Genomic DNA, 19,745 nt, shown 5'->3' with positions numbered 1-19,745 from the left:
TCAGAGATAATATTTAGTCTATACACATCAGCTTACTTACGTCTGGGGCTCCTTTTCATTTTGTTGTTTTTGCTGGGGCTGAAGAACGTTATTTACCAGTTCAGTGATCCCACTAAAGGGAAACCACCTGTTTAAATAAGCAAATAATGTGACTGAATAACCAAATGAATAACAATGTAGGTCAAATGTTTTCTTATTGATAATAATAAAAATACACAGGCACAAAAGCTACAGCCAATGGAAATGTGAGCTCCAGTTACCATCCAGGCAGTCAGAAAGTAGGGAAATCAAGTTTGAACACTTAACCAGTCCAAAAGCAGGCAGCAAAAAACTACATCCAGTCAGTATGTGGATGAAGTAAGAAACTGCAGGCAGCTCTCTTACAAGCCAGAGAGTCAGAAAGCAGAAGACACACTAGTTGCAGCCTATCCAGTATTAGAGTAAGCTAATACCATCCAAGGTGCAGAAAGCAGAGTATGGCAAAGGTACAGAAGTCAAGCCTACTGCACTCAATACATTTACTTACTGTGTCGGTTGTGGTTTGTGTTCTTCTTTGACCCTAAAAAGATAAGTTTGCACAACTGAGTGCACTGTACTAGCAAGAAATGTCTATCTACAGATTTGTGATCATACAAAAGTGAAAACTGAGGTGTTTTACATGGAAAAGATCAGCACTTTGCTATATATTGGAATTATACATTTGAATTAATTTGGCACAAGAACAAGTTGAATCATTTGATCCTAATAGAGGACTAATATTAAAACTCTACTGCTGTTCTAAATGATTTCATGATTTAGTCCTCAAGTTTTCTGTATAGTTTATTGACATTGATATTGGTGCTTTTAAAATAATTATTCTAAGGTACCACATTAAACACAGTTACATTTGGTTTACTAAGGATAGATTTCCTCTTTATTTTTAAAATTTCTTCATTAATATAAATTTAAGCAAAAGCCTAATACTTTAAATAAAATATAAGAATTTATAAATGTATCTTTAAAGCCTTACAAATGACTGTATTTACTGATTAAAGGGGCAGTTAAGGGAAATGGGGGAGAAAGGATGTATCCAATCTACCTAAAAATAGCTACTAAAATAAGTACGTATATTAAATTTAAAACATTCATAAGCTAAAGTAAATTACTCATGTAACTATAACAAACTAAAAATGCATTTAAACTGTAATCAACTCAGTGCTTCACTGAGAGAGTACTAAACATTTAAAAGGTGGAGAAAGATTATACACAAGAGTAGTGATGAACCTGAAATTTGGCTTCCCACACTTTGCTTAGGACTGGTCCTGAGGGTGATGAATTGATTAGCTTTTACTTTCCCAAAGAAAGACTAAGAATTTATAATTAAAACTGGTCACCAAAAGCTAGGATTTTCTTTAGGAGGTTATATCAATACTATAAATTAAATTCTCTTTACATCAAATTGATTTTTTCCAGTGTATTATTTTTAATGATATAAGGAATAAATGAAAAGGTATACCCTTATACATCTTTGTACCCCAATGAACAAAAATAACTAGTAATTATATATCTCTATATTAACCAAAGTATCCTGTTCTCTGCATATATTTCCAAACGTACATTATTTTTAGCCTAAAGCTAAAGCCATTTAATATGTAAATAATTATATAACTGATTAGTACAAAAGGTTATATTTAACACCAAATACCATATTAACAAACAAACACAAGTAAACTATAGTGATATTGGATTCTATTTTAAAAAGTTATCACTGTATTTCTCTGAGAATAAGACAAAAAGTTTCTTAACATTTTAAACAAAAGCTGTCACATATAGATAGATAATGACAAAGATTATCATACTAGTTCATCAAAATAAAGATTTCAAGTTTACCTTTCACCAAATAATATGTTTAAAAAAACAATATTTTTAAAAATGTGTAAATGAGAAGACATTTGTTTTTTAAAAATCCTAAGTGAGGAGTTTTTAGGAATCATGTTGCTTTTAATTAGTGACAAGTTTTTTTTTATCATACATAGACATTAATCTACAAATCAGTTTTCCATTTCAAATCTTTACTTGAAAAAATTAATAGAATTAAAAATTTTGATTATCAATCAGGAATTATTTCTGGCTTTGTAAAATATCTATATATAAAATATGCAAACATTTCCTTCAGCTTCCTCAATAAAATATATATCATAATATGGCAGTATAAACATTTATCCTGTCTCTAAATAAAATCACAGGTATAAAATTATTCTGTTTTTCCAATATTTTCGATAAAATCAAACCTCAAAGTATGAGTGTAGTTTCTGACTGTAGTTAAAATTCATGTTGAGATAATATCTTTGAGAACTGGTAATATGAAGAAGTATGTACTTCTTTGACAATACACTAACGTTATTTTTTAAAGGGTGGGGGTCAAACCATTTTATTGAGGGTCAATGGGCTAGGAAGACGAGATCCAATGTGCTCAGCCCGCCCAGAATCTCCCCAGCTTCAAAGCCACACAAAGAATACACTAACATTATTGACAATGAATACGTACATTTCTGCATTCCAAAAAGTGTGTAAGGGATATCTAGTTTACAGTCTGATACATAAAGAGCTTGGAAATCATTACTCCCACCCTTACAAAGAAAAAAGCTGAACAAACTGAAAATCAGTAATTCTTAAAGAATGTAGGTCACAGGACAAAGTGCTGCCCTGAAAAGTAGAGAAACAGACAAGCAGAGTCTCACAATTGACCAAAAGTACAGGCCCAGGAACAGAAGCCCACACCTGGAGCCAGTATCTGTAGGAATACTTTTAACTATAATTGACCAATTGATGTAGACCTAGTGTAAACTAGAGGCAGTGTTTAAAATTCCAAGGTGTCCCAGTCTTAGGCACATCCATAAATTTTACCTACGGGAGCCCTACCAGTTGCTCACTGAAAAGATCAGATAAAAATCTCCAGTAGGAGGAAGGGAAAGTAACTGACTTTGAAATATTCCCAGACCTCTCTAGTCTCCTAACAATCTTAGAATCTAGGGAAAATACTTGACCAGCATGTAACCAACTGGGGTTATATCAAAACCAAACAAGGCCAAGTAAGGTGACTACCCAACTACATACCCCTCTGGTCATCAATGTAGGAGAAGGAAAATACCAAACTACAACCTCTGTAGCCTTCTACATTGGGGGGGGAGTAAAGACTGAGACCTGATTATAGGACTATCAAGTGCTTTTCGTGTGTCAAAGCCTTCCCACCAAATCAGTAGAGGTCCTGAATAATAATAGGGAATTACAACTAAAATAACTGCAAGCTTTAGATACTATTTATTAAGGAATCTCTAGGGAGACACAAAACACAAAGACAAAAATAAATACAATAGGAAGCAGTATTCTGGTAAGTTGACTGAGTATAAAGCAACAGAAATCTGTCTCCCCACTTAGGCAATGGCAGAATCTGTCTGATGTAATTATTTTGGAAATCTGGAGTCTGTTGAAGGTTTTCAACTTCAGGAGAAGGCTTGAACTGCTTGCAATTAGTTTTGGTTAATTTGAGATTTTATCACACTAGCAGCTACCCATCCCCCACCCCTGGCCCCACTGCAGGGAGTTGTGTACCTGCTCCAGGAGCAACCTGCACACAGTTTACAGGAGCCAGGGAAAGCTAAGAGGACCCTGTCCTCCAACAGAAAACAACAAAACTTGGTGACGGTGGAGAATCTGAACTCCTAAGTTACCAAATTATTAGATTCAAATGTCCAGTTTTCAACAATGACAACAAAAAATCACAAGGCATACAAAGAAACAGGATACTACATTGTATACAAAGGAAAAAAGAATCAACAAAAAAGTGTTCCCAAATAAAAAACCTGATGGCAGATCTATTAGACAAAGACTTAAAAGAATCATCCTAGGGCCCTGGCTGGTGTAGCTCAGTGGATTGAGCTCGGGCTGGGAACCAAAGTGTCCCAGGTTCGATTCCCAGCTAGGGTACATTCCTGGGTTGCAGGCCATAACACCCAGCAACCGCACATTGATGCCTCTCTCTCTCTCTCTCTCTCTCTCTCTCTCTCTCTCTCTCTCTCTCTCTCTCTCTCTCTCTCTCCCCCCACCCCCCCTTCCCTCCTTAAAAATAAATAAATAAAATCTTAAAAAAAAAAAAGAATCATCTTAAACGTACTCAAGGAATTAAAAAATAGAAGTAGAGAAAGTCAAGAAAACAATGCATAAACACAATGGAAATATAAGTAAAGATATATAAAACCTAAAAAGAAAACAAAAAAAGAATTCTGGAGCTCAAATGTACAGTAACTGGCATAAAACATCCACTAAAGGGATTCAAAGGCAGATTTGAGAACGGGTGAGAACTCAACAACCTTGAAAATTATTGAATCCGGGAAACAGAAAAAGAAATATTTGAGAAAAATGAACAGACTCAAAGGGATCTGTTAAACACAATCAAGTGAACCAACACAGGCTTGATGATGACTGAAAACTTTCCAAATATGATAAAAGGCATGAATATAAATATTTAAGAAGATCAACAAATGCCAAGATGAAATCACCCATAGAGACATAATAAACCAATTAAATCTAACAAATATATGGAGAATATTCTATTCAATAAGAAGAGTATACTCATTTTTCTCAACTGCACTCAGGAAATTTTTTAGGACAAGCCACATGCTATGCCACAATTTAAATCTCCACAGATTTTAAAATATAGAAATCATATAAAGTACCTGTTCTGTCCACAACCAGATGAAGTGAGAAATTGATAATAAAAAGACAAACAGAAAATTCACAAATTTATAAAAATTAAATACACACTCTTTTAAAAACAATGAATCAAAGAAGAAAACACAAGGAAAATCAGAAACAAGTGAAGACAAAAATAATAGTCTACTAAAACTTATGAGATGAATCTAAAGCAGTGCTCACAAGAAATTTATAGCTATAAACACACTGAAAACAAGAAAGGTTTCAAACCAATAACCTACCTTTAAACTTAAGAAACTAGGAGGGAAAAATTAACCCAAACCAAAATTAATGAAGGAATAGAGATTAGAGCAGAAATAAATGAAATAGGAGAAAAATCATTGAAACTAAAAGTTGGTTCTTTGAAAAGATCAACTATATTCACAAACATTTAGTCAGATTGATAAAGAAAAAAAGAGAAAACTCAAATTACTAGAATCATAAACAAAAGTGGGGATGTTACTACTATAAAAAATGTTTAAATGTGAGAGTACTATGAACAATTGTATGCCAACAAGTTAGATAACCTATATTAAATGGACAAATCCTAGAAACAAAAAATCCACCAAGAAATCTTAAAGAAATAAAAGATATCAAGCAACAGACCTGAAACTAGTAAGAAGATGTAAGAAGAATGAATCTAATAAAAAATTCCCTGACAAAAAAAAGCCATAATCTTGATCTCTTCACTGTTAAATTCTACCAAAGATGAACTAATACCAATACTTCTTTAACTTTCCCTAAAAATTCAAGATACACTTCCTAACCCATTCTTTGAGATCACCATTACCATATCAAAGCCAAATAAAGTCACCATAACAAAACTACAGGTAAATATCCAAACAGTATACAAAGTGACCTACAGATTCAATTCAATTGCTATCATAACCCCAATGATGTTTTTGTAGAAATACAAAAATTTATCTTAAATTCATACGGTATCTAAAAGGACCCCAAACTGTCAAAACAGTCTTGAAATGATGAAAGAAAGCTGGAGGAGTCACACTTCCTGATTCCAAAAATCACTACAAAGCTAGAGTAATCAGTGGAGTACTGGCATAAAGACGGACACAGACAAATGGCATAGAATACACCCTAGAAATGAACCCTCACATGTAAAGTCAAATGTTTTTTCACAAGGTTCCAAGATCATTCCATGGGGGAAAAGACAGTCTTTTCAACAAATGGGAAAACTGGATATCCACATGCAAAAGAATGAAGTTAAACCCTTACTTAACATGTATGCAAAAATTAACTCAAAATCAAAGATTTAAACGCAAGACCAAAGTTATAAAATTCATAGAAAATAATATAGGGCAAAAGCTACATAACATTGGATTTGGCCATGATTTCTTAGATATAACATAAAAAGCACAGTTTATAAAAAATAGATAAATTCAGCTTCACAAATATTTTAAAATCACGTACATCAAATGACTATTGAAAGAGTACAGAGGCAAGCCACAGAATGGGAGGGAATGTTCACAGATCAAATATCTGATGAGTGATTATTATATAAAGAACTTCTATAACTAAAGAAAAAATTCAAAAATGGGCAAATTAGGAAGTAGACATTTCTCAAAAAATCATATACAAATGACCAATAAACGCATGAAAATATGCTCAATCTCACTAATCAAGCAAATGCAAATCAAAACTACAATGAGAAAGCACCTCACATCCAGTAATTAGGATAGCTACTATTTAAAAACAAAAACAAAAAAGCAGAAAATAACAAGTGTGGACAAGGATGTGGAGAAATTAGAAGCATTGTGCACTTTTGGTAAAAATATAAAAAGGCCCAATTGCTGTGGATAACAGTAGAGTGGATCCTCAAAAAATTAAAAATTACCATATGAGCCAGCAATTCCACTTATGGGTATATACTCTTTTTTTTTTTTAGTTTTTTAAAAAGATTTTATTTATTTATTTTTTAGAGAGGGAAGGAAGGAGAAAGAGAGAGAGAGAGAGAAACATCATGTGCGGTTGCTGGGGGTCATGGCCTGCAACCCAGACATGTACCCTGACTGGGAATCGAACCTGCTACACTTTGGTTCATCACAGCCCACGCTCAATCCACTGAGCTACTCCAGCCAGGGCCAGGAATATACTCTTAAAAAATAAAAACAGGACCTCAAGGAGATATTTGTACAGCCATGTTTACAGCAGCATTATTCACAATAACTACAGAATAACTATATCCACAGGGTCAATCTATGGATGAATGGATAAGCAAAATGTGGTGTATACATACAAGGAAAAATTGTGCAGCCTTAAAAAGGAATGAAATTCTGACATATGCTACAGCATGGATGAGCCCTGAGGACATTATGCTAAGTAAAATAAGCCACTCACAAAAAAAAAAAAAATACTGTACAATTCCACTTATATAAGGTAGTTAAAGTAGTTGAAATCAGAGAAACAGACAGAATGATAGTTTCAAGGTGCTGATGGAAGGGAAAAATGAGGAGTTATTTTTTAATGGGTATATGGTTGTAATTTGACAGCACAAAAAACATTCTTGATATAGACAGTGGTAAAGGAAGCACATTATGAATGTCTTTAATATCACTGATCTGTACACTTAAAAGCGGTTAAGATGGTAAGTTTTATGTTTCTGGATTTTACCACAACCTTAAAAATTAGAAAAAATATAAGAATAATAGAGGAAATTTTAGCCTCTGAAACCACAGCTACATCAAAGAGTAACCACAGCCTAAATCCTAGCAGGATAAATATAAAACATGACTCAAAAGTGTTATCTACACACATTCATTTTCCCTGACAAAAAAAAAGGACATTCTAAAAGGCAAAATAAATAAATACATACATAAACCTCAAACATAGTCTGAACATCAGAAGCAGACTCAGAGATGGCAAAGATTTAGATTTTTCCCTATCTGATTGGGAAACATAACTAATGTTAATATGTTAAGAATTCTTATACAAAAAGTAAACAACATGAAAGAACACATGGGTTGTAAACTTTAAAAAAGAACAAAAGGAAATGATAAGAAACAACAGCACTTAGATGCAAAGGCCTCAACAAATTATTAGCAAACCAAATTCGGCAATACATTAAAAAGAGCATATACCATAATCAAATAGACTTATTCCTGAAATGAAAGAATGGCTCAACACTCATAAATCAATTAATGTCCTATGCCATATAAACAAAAAAAATAAAATTCATATGAGTATATTAACAGATGCAAACAAATTTCACAAAATACAGCACCAATCTTTGATAGAAAATGCTCAGCAAAGTAAAAATAGAGAAAATATACCTCAATGCAATAAAGGGCATGTATAACATACCCACAGCCAACATCATACCCAATGGGCAAAAACTGCAAGTGGTTCTGATAAACTTAGGAACAAGACAGTGATGTCTGTTCTCAACACATTACTGGAAGTCCTAGTCACACCAATCAGACAAGAAGAAAAAATAAAAGGCATCCAAATTTGAAAGGAAGTAAAACTGTCATTATTTGCAAATGACATAATACTATATAGAGAGAATCCTAAAGATTCCTTAAAAAAAAAACCTACTAGAGCTGATAAATAAATACAGTAAAGTAACAGGATACAAAATAAATATTCAGAAATCGGTTGCATTTTATATACCAATAAACAATCAAAAGAGAAACTAAATAACAATGCCATTTGCAATTGCATCAAAAAATAAAAGAATATACCTAAGAATAAATCTAGCCAAGAAGGTAAAAGACCTATATTCAAAAAATTATAAAACACTGAAGAAAGAAATCAAAGAAGATACAAATAAGTAAAAGTATATATTTACCATGCTCACACATAGGAAGAATTAACATCATTTAAATGTCCATACCAAAAACCTATTAGAAATAATAAACAAATATAGTAAAGCTGCAGGATATAAAATCAATGTATAAAAATTGACCATTTTCCAATATACTAACAAATAAACCTCAGAAAAAGAAACAAAAAGAAGAAAACAATTACTTTTTCAACTGCAACCACAAGAATAAAAATATATAGGCATACACTTAACAAAGGATGTGAAGGACCTATCTACTAAAAAGTACAAAGGATTATTAAAAGAGATTGTAAAAGACACGGTGAAATAGAAAGATATTTCATGTTCACAGATTAGAAGAATCAACATAATTAAAATGACTCTATTACCCAAAGCAATATACAGATTTAGTGCAATCCCCATCAAAATCTCATGTTATTTTTTAAAAGATAGAAAAAAATTATCAGATTTGTATGGAACCACAAAAGAACCTGAATAGTCAAAGCAGTCCTGGGGGTGGAAAAAAAGCTGGAGGTGTCCCACCAGTTAGCTTTGAACTATACTACAGAGTTACAATAATCAAAACAGCATGGTATTGGCAGAAAAACAGACAAACAGATCAACAGAACAGAAATAAGAACCCAAAAATGAAATCACATGTATATGGGCAAATATTTTTGACAAAGGGGTCAAAAACATACAATGGAGACCTGGCTGGTGTGGCTCAATGGATTCAGTGCCAGCCTGCAAACCAAAAGGTCACAGGTTTGATTCCCAGTCAGGGCACAAGCCTGGGTTGCAGGCCAGGCCCTCAGTGGGAGCCACACAGGAGGCAATCACGCATTGATGCTTCTCTCCCTCTTTTTCTCACTCCTTTCCTCTCTGTCTAAAAATAAATATATAAAATCGTTTAAAAAATTTTTAAATACAATGGAGAAAAGGAAGTCTTCAATAAATGGTGCTGGGAAAATCAGAAAGCCACATGCAAAAGAATGAAATTGTATTACAGTTTGTCCCCATGTACAAAAATTAATTCAAAATGGATCAAAGACCTGAATATAAGATCTGAAACATTAAATTACATAAAAGAAAACATAGGTACTAAACTGGTGAACCTTTGTCAGGAAAAATATGTTATGATTTTGACCCTAAAGGCAAGGGAAGTAAAAGCAAAAATAAATGAATGGGAATATATCAAACTGAGAATCTTCTGCACAGCAAAAGAAACTGACAACAAAACAAAAAGGCAGCCAACTGAATAGGAGATATTTGCAAACAACAGCCCCGACAAAAAGTTAATGTCCAAAAGATATAAAGAATTCACACAACTCAACACCAAACAAACAATGCAATTTAAAAAGGGGGTAGAGGACCTGAACAGACACCTCCCCCAAGAAGACATATAAACAGCCAATAGATACATGAAAGGATATTCAACTTCACTAGCTACTAGGTAAATGCAAATTAAAACTACAGTAAGATATCACCTCACACCTCACACCTGTTAGAATGGCTATTATCAACAAGACTAGTAATAAGAAGTATTAAAGAGGTTGTGGAGAAAAAGTTACCCTCATTCACTGCTGGTGGGAATGTAAACTGGTATAGCCACCACAGATATTGGTATAGCAGTTATTCCAAAAACTAAGAATAACCACATAACCCAGCAATCCCTCTTCTGGGTATCTACTCAAAAGATGGAAATCATTTATTCTCAAAGATATATGGACCCTTATGTTCATTGCAGGATTATTCATGGTGGCCAATAGAAAACTGGATAAAGATGTGGTACATATACACTATGTAGTACTACTCAGCCATAAGAAAAGATGAAATACTGCCATTTGTGACAACATGGATGGACCTTGAGAATAATATTCTAAGTGAAATAAGTCAGTCAGAAAGAGCAAAGAAACATGATTTCACTCTTATGTGGCATATAAAACCAAAACTCATAGATACAGACAAGTGTGATAGTTACCAAAGGTAAGGGGTGTAGAGGAGGTGAAGGGGAAAGGGGGCCAAATATATGGTGATGGAAGATGATTTGACTTGGGTGGTGAGAACAACTGCAACACACAGATCATGTATCTTAGAAATGTACACTAGAAACCTATATGATTCTGCTAACCAATGACAACCCAATAAATTTAATTAAAAAGTTTTTAAAAGTTTTTCTTTTAAATAAAAACAAGATCACATACATCCTATAATTTCTTCTTTTCATTCAGTGATGTATTTATTGTGTACATTTTTCATTTTAGAATATTCAAATATACCTATTCTTTCTTATGGCTGAAAAAAAGCTTCTTAATAATTAGACAGATAACAAAAATATCTATCTACCATTTAGGGATATAAAGGTTAATATTTTGTACACTTTTATTTCACTATTATTTTTTATGTAAAAAAGTACTAATTTGCTTGAATGTTTTATAAAGTATATATATTTTAATATAGACTTTAAAAAAACTACCATTGAATTTCTAGAGACTTAGAGAGAAAAATACATTTCTCAAAAATATAAAAATTGCTCACAAAGAAGAAGGTAGTAATTACTTTTTAGAAATAAGTAAACCAGGTGAATCATAAAGATGGAAAAACTATTTTTCCATAGTACATTACAAGAATTAATAGTTCAGGTAGACAAGGCAATAAATCCATCCATGTTAGAAAGGTGTCTGTATCTGATTAAATAAATATATGCAGTGACACAAAAATAGACATTTTGAAATTCCTTGTCATCATCACTATAAATCATATAGTCTACAGTCTGGAAGAAATGCTAAGATAGTATCTGGAAGAGCAGTTCTAAGTTGTTTTGCTTTTTTTTTTCCTAATGCATAAGATTAAAAAAAGACAAGCATGAAATACATCAAAATATTATTAGTATTTCTATTAGAGTGGCAAGACTGTGAATGATTTAAGTCTTCCTGTATTTTACAAATTTTCTGTAATATAATTACAGTTCATCATAATTAAATATGTAAAATATTTTTAAGATATCATCTGGATTAGTTCCAGCCAAGATGGAGGCATAGGTAGACATGCTTCCTTTCCTCACACATCCAAAAGAAGAATAACAACCAATTAAAAAAAAAAAACAGAACTGCCATAAAATCAAACTGTATGGAAGTCAAACAACCAAGGAGTTAAAGAAGAAACACTAATCCAGACTGGGTGGAGGAGTGGAGACAGGCAGCCAGGGTGGAGAGAATAGCATGGCAATGCTGCGGCTGGCACACCAGACAGGTGAGGTACAGCTGGCAGATGGGGTGGTCCCATGTCATGTGCAGATAAACCAAAAGGAACAACTGGGGAGCAAGAAAGACTATGCAACCCAGGGTTCCAGCACAGCAAAATAAAGCCTCAAAACCTCTGGCTTTAAAAACCTACCAGGGCTGCACTGGCAGGATAAATTTCTAGTCTTACAGAAGACACTGTAGAAGGGTCCCACAAGTTCCTGGAACATACACAAGCCCACCCGCCTGGGAATCAGCACCACGACAGCACCTAAAAGGGCACAATTCACTTGTGGGAAGTTGGGTAAGTGGATGAAAGCAGGGCGAGCCAAACAAGCAGCATTGTTCCCTCTCTGCCCTCTCCCCTACATACAGCACCACAGTACAACAAAGTGGGTTGCCGCACCTTGACTAATACCTAAGGCTCCACTCCTAAAACATAACAGGTGCGCCAAGACAAAGAAATATGGCCCAAATGAAAAATCAGATCAAAACTCCAGAAAAAGAACTAAGTGACAAGAAAATAGCCAACCTCTCAGATGCAGAGCTGAAAACACTGGTAATCAGGATGTTCACAGAAATGACTGAGTAAGGACACAAAATAAAGTAAGAAGTGAATCCATACAAAGTGAAATAAAGAAAAATATACAAGGAACCAAAAGTGAAGGGAAGGAAACTGGGACTCAAAGCAATGGTTTGGAAGAGAAGGAAAAAATAAACATTCAACCAGAACAGAATGAAGAAACAGAATGAAGAATTCAAAAAAATGAGGAGAGGCCTAGGAACCTCTGGGACAACTTTAAACATTCCAACATCTGAATCATAGGGGTGCCAGAAGGAGAAGAGGAAGAACATGAAATTGAACACTTATTTGAAAAAATAATGAAGGAAAACTTCCCCAGTCTGGTGAAGGAAATAAACATGCAAGTCCAGGAACCTCATAGAGTTCTCCCAAAGAAGTTGGACCCAGGGAGGAATACAATAAGACACATCATAATTAAATTACCCAAGATTAAAGATAAGGACAGAATCTTAAAAGCAGCAAGAGACAAGGAGACAGTTACCTACAAAGGAGTGCCCATAAGACTCTCAGCTGATTTCTCAGAAGAAATCTTGCAGGCAAGAAGGGGCTGGAAAGAAGTATTCAAAGTCATGAAAGACAAGGGCCTACATCCAAGATTACTCTATCCAGCAAAGCTTTCATTTAACGGAAGGGCAGATAAAGTGCTTCCCAGACAAGGTAAAGGTAACAGAATTCATCATCATTAAGCCCTTATTATATGAAATGTTAAAGGGACTTATCTGAGAAAAAGAAGATCAAAATTCTGAACAGTAAAATGACAACAAATTCACAACTATCAACAACTGAACCTAAAACAAAAGCAAAAACAAAAACAAACTAAGCAATCAACTAGAACAGGGAGAGAACTAGAAAAGTGGAGATCACATGGTAGGCTATCAGCGGGAGGGGAAACAGGAGAATGGGGGGAAAGGTACAGAGAATAAGAAGCATAATTGGTAGGTACAAAATAGATAAGGGGAGGTTAAAAATAGCATAGGAAATAGAGAAACCAAAGAACTTACGTGTACGATCCATGGACATGAACTAAGGTGGGGAGTGGTGCTGAAGAAAATGCGGATACCAGGCAGAGGGGGATAAAAGAGAAGGAAAAAACTGGGACAACTGTAATAGCATAATCAATAAAGTATACTTTAACAAAAGATACTACCTGGTTTCAAAAAAAGAAGAAACCATCGAGTTCACCCTATGTTTATAGGCAGTTTAAACATTAAACGTTCACATATAGATATAAAATCCATTTTTAAAGTCCCCAGGAAAAGAGATTTACCATTACCACCACCCATTCAGCTACTCAAGTCCTTTCTTGCCTCACCACAATAACTTAGAGGTTTTCAAAAAACAGAAATAAATCTTATATGTATGTTCTCTGATTCTTTGATATGCCTTGGCAATTTCTGTGGATGTAGGTAGAGTAGAAATGCTGATGAGATTGAGTATACGGATCTTATTTGAGAAAACTAATTTGTTCTCATATCTTCTCTTCCCTGCTATCAAATAGAGCACTGTCCACAGGCAGTTGGCCAAGCAGCCAGGTGAACTGTTCTAGTCACTCAGGCATTTTCACATGTCTAAAACACTTTATATCCTCCTGATAAAATTACTCAAAACATAAAGAAAGGAAGTAGCAGCAATAAATCATGCTGGCATAGCACAGGCTATTTATTCTGAACAGGATGGCTGACAAAGGAACCTGCTGTCACAACATATGAGAGAACTCAAAATAATGAGGCTTCAGAAAAACTTAAAAGGAATAAAGACACTCTGCCTATATTCCACCTACAAGACACACAAAGAAAATGAGGATGCATTTGACATATTGGAGGTTAAGAAACACTGTGATCTCCCAATTTAATTTTATAGGGAATAGTATAGGCTTTGGAGTCAAAAACACTGAAGTTTGAATACTACTAGTTCCAACGTTCACTGTTTGGCAAGTCACTTAATCATTTTATAATCCATTTGTTAAAATGTGGACTAAAATAACTACTTCATACAGTGGTAGTTAGGATTTCAAAAAGTAACAGATGAAAATACATGACATTTGTTTTATTACTCTCTAAAATTTCTATATGCTTGGAATATTACAAAAACACATAGTGTAATGAGTGGCATATAATAAGCTCTTAATGTTGATTCATTTCCTTGTTACAATCATGGAAATTAAACCACAGGCTTTTTTTTTAGCTTACATTTAAAAAAAAAGAAGAAACAAGAGGAGGTCACCAAATTTAGACCTATACCTCTAGGCAGACTTATCACATTAAATAAATATCATGTGATGACTTTCAGCACAAGGGTGTGAGAGGGAGTTTTCTCAGAGCCTAAGAGAAAAGAAACATAAATAGAAAAACAATGATCAAGTAAATCCAGAATAGACAAAGTTAAGGCAAACTGCAAAAATATACCCACTTCTAAGGATCCCTGTAGTTTAATTGCCAAAACTTACAAAGCCATAGTGGTTCAAACATATAAAACTCATAGAATAGAATAATTTTGGTTCAAATATATAAAACTCATAGAATAGGTTGTATTACAGAACAGTAGAAGGAAAATAATTGATGTTTTGGTTGATTATACCATAGAAACTCACTATAAAGGGAAAGCTAAAATTGTATCCTTACTTTACATTGGGGATCAGCAAATTTTCTGTAAAGGGCCAGATAATAAATATTTTATGCTTTGCAGGCTATACAGTCTCTCAACTACTCATCTGTGTCATTTTAGCACAAAAACAGCCATAGACAATACATAAACAAATGAACATGGCTGAGTTCCAGTAACACTTTACTTATAAACACTAAAAACTGAATTTCATATAATTTTCACATATCACAAAATATTATTTTTTTTCCATTTAAGAATATTGAACCATTCAAAACTCATAAGCTGTACAAAAATTCAAATTTGGGACAAATATGGCCCATGGGTTGCAGTTTGACAAATCCTGCTACACACCAGTTAAAAAAATGGTGCAGGTGGGGGTGGAATAGAAAAGGGTGAGTAAATAAATAAATGGTATAAATGGTAATAGGAGAAGACTTGACTTGGAGTGGGAAACACTCCAATAAGTGGTATTGGAGGAATAAATGGTAATAGGAGAATTGACTTGGAGTGGGAAACACACAATACAATATACAAATTATGTATTATAGAACTGTATACCTGAAGCCTATATAATTTTACTAATCAATATCATCCCAATAAATTCAATGAAAAAATTGAAATTAAAGTACTCAATGTGAAAGATAAAACTATAAAATTAACATAAAAATAAAGAAAAGCATCTAATTGACTCTTGGAATAAATAAAGATTTCTTAAAATCACATTGAGGTAAAAAATTGTGCTTTAGACAACATTAAAATTAAAGATGTCTGTTTAATGAAGGACAACATAAGACACCTATCATTAGCAGGTAGGTAATACACAGTGGAAGAAGAATCTGCAACAGTAAAAAGGCATTAGTGTCTAGAATATTCAAAGAATTTCTACAAATCAACAAGAAAAGAAGAAATCCAATTAGATTTGAATGCTCATTAATGTAATTTGCTCTCTAAATAACAATGGGAAGATTATGTTTATGCTTCACTATTTAATATGGTTCATTATCTGAATCTCTGTTCCTTACCAGCACTGTAAAAATTTTTTTCTAATTGAATTTATTGGGGTAATATTGGTAAACAAAATTATACAGGTTTTGTAACAGGTGTGGAATAAGATTCAGTACAGAGTGTTTTAGCTAAAGGTCTCCCCTGGAGAAGCCCCTTACCGGTTCCCCCAGACAATATAGGAAAAAAAATACCATTGCCTCCACAGCCAGGGATGGGGCGGGGCTTGGAATAAGGAAGTGGAAGAACAGGAGAGTTATTTTGCATATTAATAACAGCTGGCCAGTGTTATAGTTATGTTGAATAGTGAGCTGCTTGGGCTGAGGGAGATACATTACTTTGACTTGGTGATGGGTGATACCGGCTAAAGGGCTTGCTGTGGGTGCAGGAGAGCTTGGAGAGGGTTTGCTCCGAGTCACAGGGCCAAGCCTGCCCGGACTAACAATGGCAGCCAAAGAAAGGCAGAAGATATCAGAGGACTGGCAGATAAAGAGCTTTGTGGGAGGAGTCGGAAATGGGATTATGGAGGAGGCCCCGGGATTTAAATTAGGTGAGGCAGCCATTATCGCGCTGCTCCAGACCATGCAGCTCAGGAAGGAGGGCTCCTGGCTGCGCGGGTAGTAGTGAGGGAAGAGACATGCTGTCGGTAGTAAGGGATTTTTGCTATGCGGTTTCAAAGAGAGCAGTGAGAAGGGAGAAGTAAGCAAGAAGCTATATAGTTTACAGTGAGAAAGAAGGCCATGTGGCCTGGACTAAAAAGGAGATGCTGCCCCTGTGATCATGCCTGCTCTAGCTGACTCCAGAGCTGCACAGGACTTCCTAGCAAGATCCTGACCTGCTACACTGGGATTTTATCTGGACTATTAAAACCTATGCCTTTCCTGAATTTCACCACGATCCAGAGTAACGTGACACATGCTTTTCTGGACTATTATACAGAGGTTGATGGCAACACATTCCAAAACCTGCACAGATAAGAGCATGGGAAACTTTGGAGATGCTTGTGGCTCATAGCCTGGTGGGAAGAATGGGAAGTGCTGGGTCTCGTGGGAAAGGAGGGCTTGGAGCTGAGATGCTCTTGAGTGTCCCTAAAGTTGGGATGTTGTAAATAAAGACCTGCTCCTTCCAGCTTTAATTGTTGAATCACCACAATGCACCAAGGCACCACATGGACAGGCCCCAGTCTGCTCAGTAAGTTTTGTTACAGGGTGCAGCCAAGAGGGGGGCCCCGAATATGGATTTGGAATAGGGTCCAGAACTCAAGGTGTCCAGGAAATATTAGGATGTCCTCACCCCTTCCCCTACAGGTGTGAATTGGGGGAAGGGACACAGGGAGCAGGAACAAGTAGGGCTGTTTTGTACAGCAACGCTTTGCAGCTAACCTCTGGTACGGTCATTTAACATATCTATAACCTTTAACTGGTTGCACAGATATGTTAAATAGCTGTGGCCAGGCTTTGAGCTAGGGAGAAGGAAGTGACTTACAGCGGTGCGTGAGAGCTTGGAGAAGATTGGATCCATGACATGGGGCTATGCATGCCCAGACCCACTATGGCAACCTAGTTGGAAGGATACGGGAGTGCTGGCAAGTGTAGCCAAGTGTGGGAGGAGTCAGAAATGGGGCTGCAAAGAAAGATTGGCATGGGGATTTGAAATGAGACCCAACAGCCATTAAGGAGAGAGGACCATGCGTCTGTGGCCGTGCAGAGAGAGCACCCTGCTTTGCTAGAGTAGGAACCCCCGCAGCTTTAGTAGGGGGAACCACCATGCAGCTTTAGCAGAGAACTGCCACTCGGCTTTGGCAGAGTGGCAACCCTCATCCCCCCAGCTCTGTGGAGAGATCCAGGTGGTTTTGCCAGAGTGCAGACCCCTACAGCTTTGGTAGAAGAGGATCACGTGGCTCTGGGGTGCTCCCTTTGACCAAGTGGCCTGGGAAGCAGGAGAGACTTTGCCTGGAAGAAGGTGAAAGAACTCTTGCCAGTAGGCCATAAGAGGGTGCCACATGGCTTTGGATTAATTGGAGATCCTGCCCGGACAGCAACACAGCTGATGGTGCCAGTGGCCTGAAACAGGGACATTTGCTTCTTTTCTGAAGTTAAAGTACCCCGAATTAGGGCAGGGGAAGAAGGAAGCACTGTGGGCGGCTATGGGTATCCTAAAGGACTTTGATATTTTAATGAAGACATTAAGTCACTACTTTAAATCTGTATAGCTTTAAATAAACATTTCCTTTCCTTTTCACAAATCTCTGGCATTGAGAGATGTCTTTCCTATAAGGTGGCAGACATAACGAACCTAGTGGGAGCCCTTTCGATGATTGTATATTGTCCTCACCCCACTTGGCCCCTTTGTTCTGCAACAGTTTTTGGCATCCCTGGGTGGGCCAATGCCTCCCCCACTGCCGTCTGTTCGGTAACAGTTTCAGGTACACAATTCTACAACATATCATCTGTACATTGTATTGTGTGTTCACCACCCCAAGTCAAGTCTCCTTCTAACACCATTTATCACTCCATACCCTCATCCACCTCTCTCCACCCATGACTCCCTACAGCAATCACCACACTGTTGTCCTGGTCCATCTGTTTTTTGTCTCTTTATTTTTTGCTCATTCCCTCCACCTCCCCAGCCCTGCAACCCTGACAGCTGTGAGCCTGCTCTCTATCTAAATCTGTCACTATTTCGCTTATTAGTCATTGTGTTCATTAGATTCCACATATGAGTGAAATCATATGGTATTTGTCTTTCTCTGACTAGTTTATTTCACTTAGCATAATGCTCTCCAGGTCCATCAATGCAGTCTCAAAATAAAGAATTCCTTCTTTTTTATGGGCAACTAATATTCGACTGTATAAATATACCACAGATTTTTTATCCACTCATTTCCTTGGGCTGCTTCTAAATCTTGGGCTATTGTAAATAACACTGTAATGAACATAGGGGGTGCATATATTCTTTTGAATTAAGGTGTTTCAGGTTTCTAAAGATAAATTCTCAGAAGTAGAATCACTGGGTTATAATGCAGTCATATTTTTAATTTTTTGAGGTAACTCTATACTGCTTTCCACAGTTGGCTATACCAACCTCCATTCTCACCAACAGTGTATGAGTGTTCCCTTTTTTCCATATACTTGCTAACACTTGTTCTTTGTTGATTTATTGATGATAGCTATCTGACAGGTGTGGGGTGATATCATTGTGGTTTTAATTTGCATTTCTCTGATTATTAGTGACAGTGAGCATCTTTTTATATGCTTATTGGCTATCTGTATGTCCTCTCTAGAGAACTGTTTACTCAGATTGCCCATTTTTAATTGAATTGTTTGTCTTGGTGTTGGTTTTATAAGTTCTTTATAAATTTTAGATATTAACCATTTATCAGATGTATCAGCAAATATGCTCTCCCATTCAGTGGGTTGTCTTTTCATTTTGTTGATGATTTCCTCTGTTGTGCAAAACCTTTTTAGTTTGATGTAGTCCTATTTTTTTCTTTTCTCTCCCTTGCCTGAGGAGATATATCAGAAAACATATTGCTGTAAGAAATGTCTGAGATTTTACTGTGTGTATGTTTTCCTCTAGGATTTTTATGGTTTTGAGTCTAACATTTAAATTTTTAATCCATTTTGAATGTATTCTTGTGTATGGTATAAGGTGGTCTAGTTTAAATTTTTGCACATATCTGTCCAATTTTCCCAACACCATTTATTATATAGACAGTCCTTATCCCATTGTATGTTTTGTCTCCTTTGTCAGTTAATTGACTATAAATATGTGAGTTTATTTCTGGGCTCTCTAGTCTGTTCTG

General features: G+C 35.6%; 1 protein-coding gene across 25 annotated transcripts in view; it reads right to left on the bottom strand.

Moving 5' to 3' along the window:
• Positions 1 to 19,745, bottom strand: part of RIMS2 (regulating synaptic membrane exocytosis 2) — a 467,197-nt gene that overhangs the window by 382,820 nt on the left and 64,632 nt on the right. For 12 of the 25 annotated variants that reach the window (XM_045861580.1, XM_045861553.1, XM_045861554.1 and 9 more), the window contains exons 2-3: positions 527 to 559; positions 41 to 127 (exon numbers count right to left, since the gene is read on the bottom strand). The exons of the other annotated variants lie outside the window; for them this stretch is intronic. In XM_045861580.1, coding sequence (XP_045717536.1) covers positions 41 to 127; positions 527 to 559 — 120 coding nt within the window. The remainder of the gene's footprint in view (positions 1 to 40; positions 128 to 526; positions 560 to 19,745) is intronic. 25 annotated transcript variants of the gene reach the window in all.

This window comes from Phyllostomus hastatus, unplaced genomic scaffold, assembly GCF_019186645.2.
Source record: "Phyllostomus hastatus isolate PE091 unplaced genomic scaffold, TTU_PhHast_1.1 phas_scaffold_21, whole genome shotgun sequence".
NCBI lineage: Eukaryota > Metazoa > Chordata > Mammalia > Chiroptera > Phyllostomidae > Phyllostomus > Phyllostomus hastatus.
This window is presented reverse-complemented; position numbering and strand designations above follow the sequence as displayed.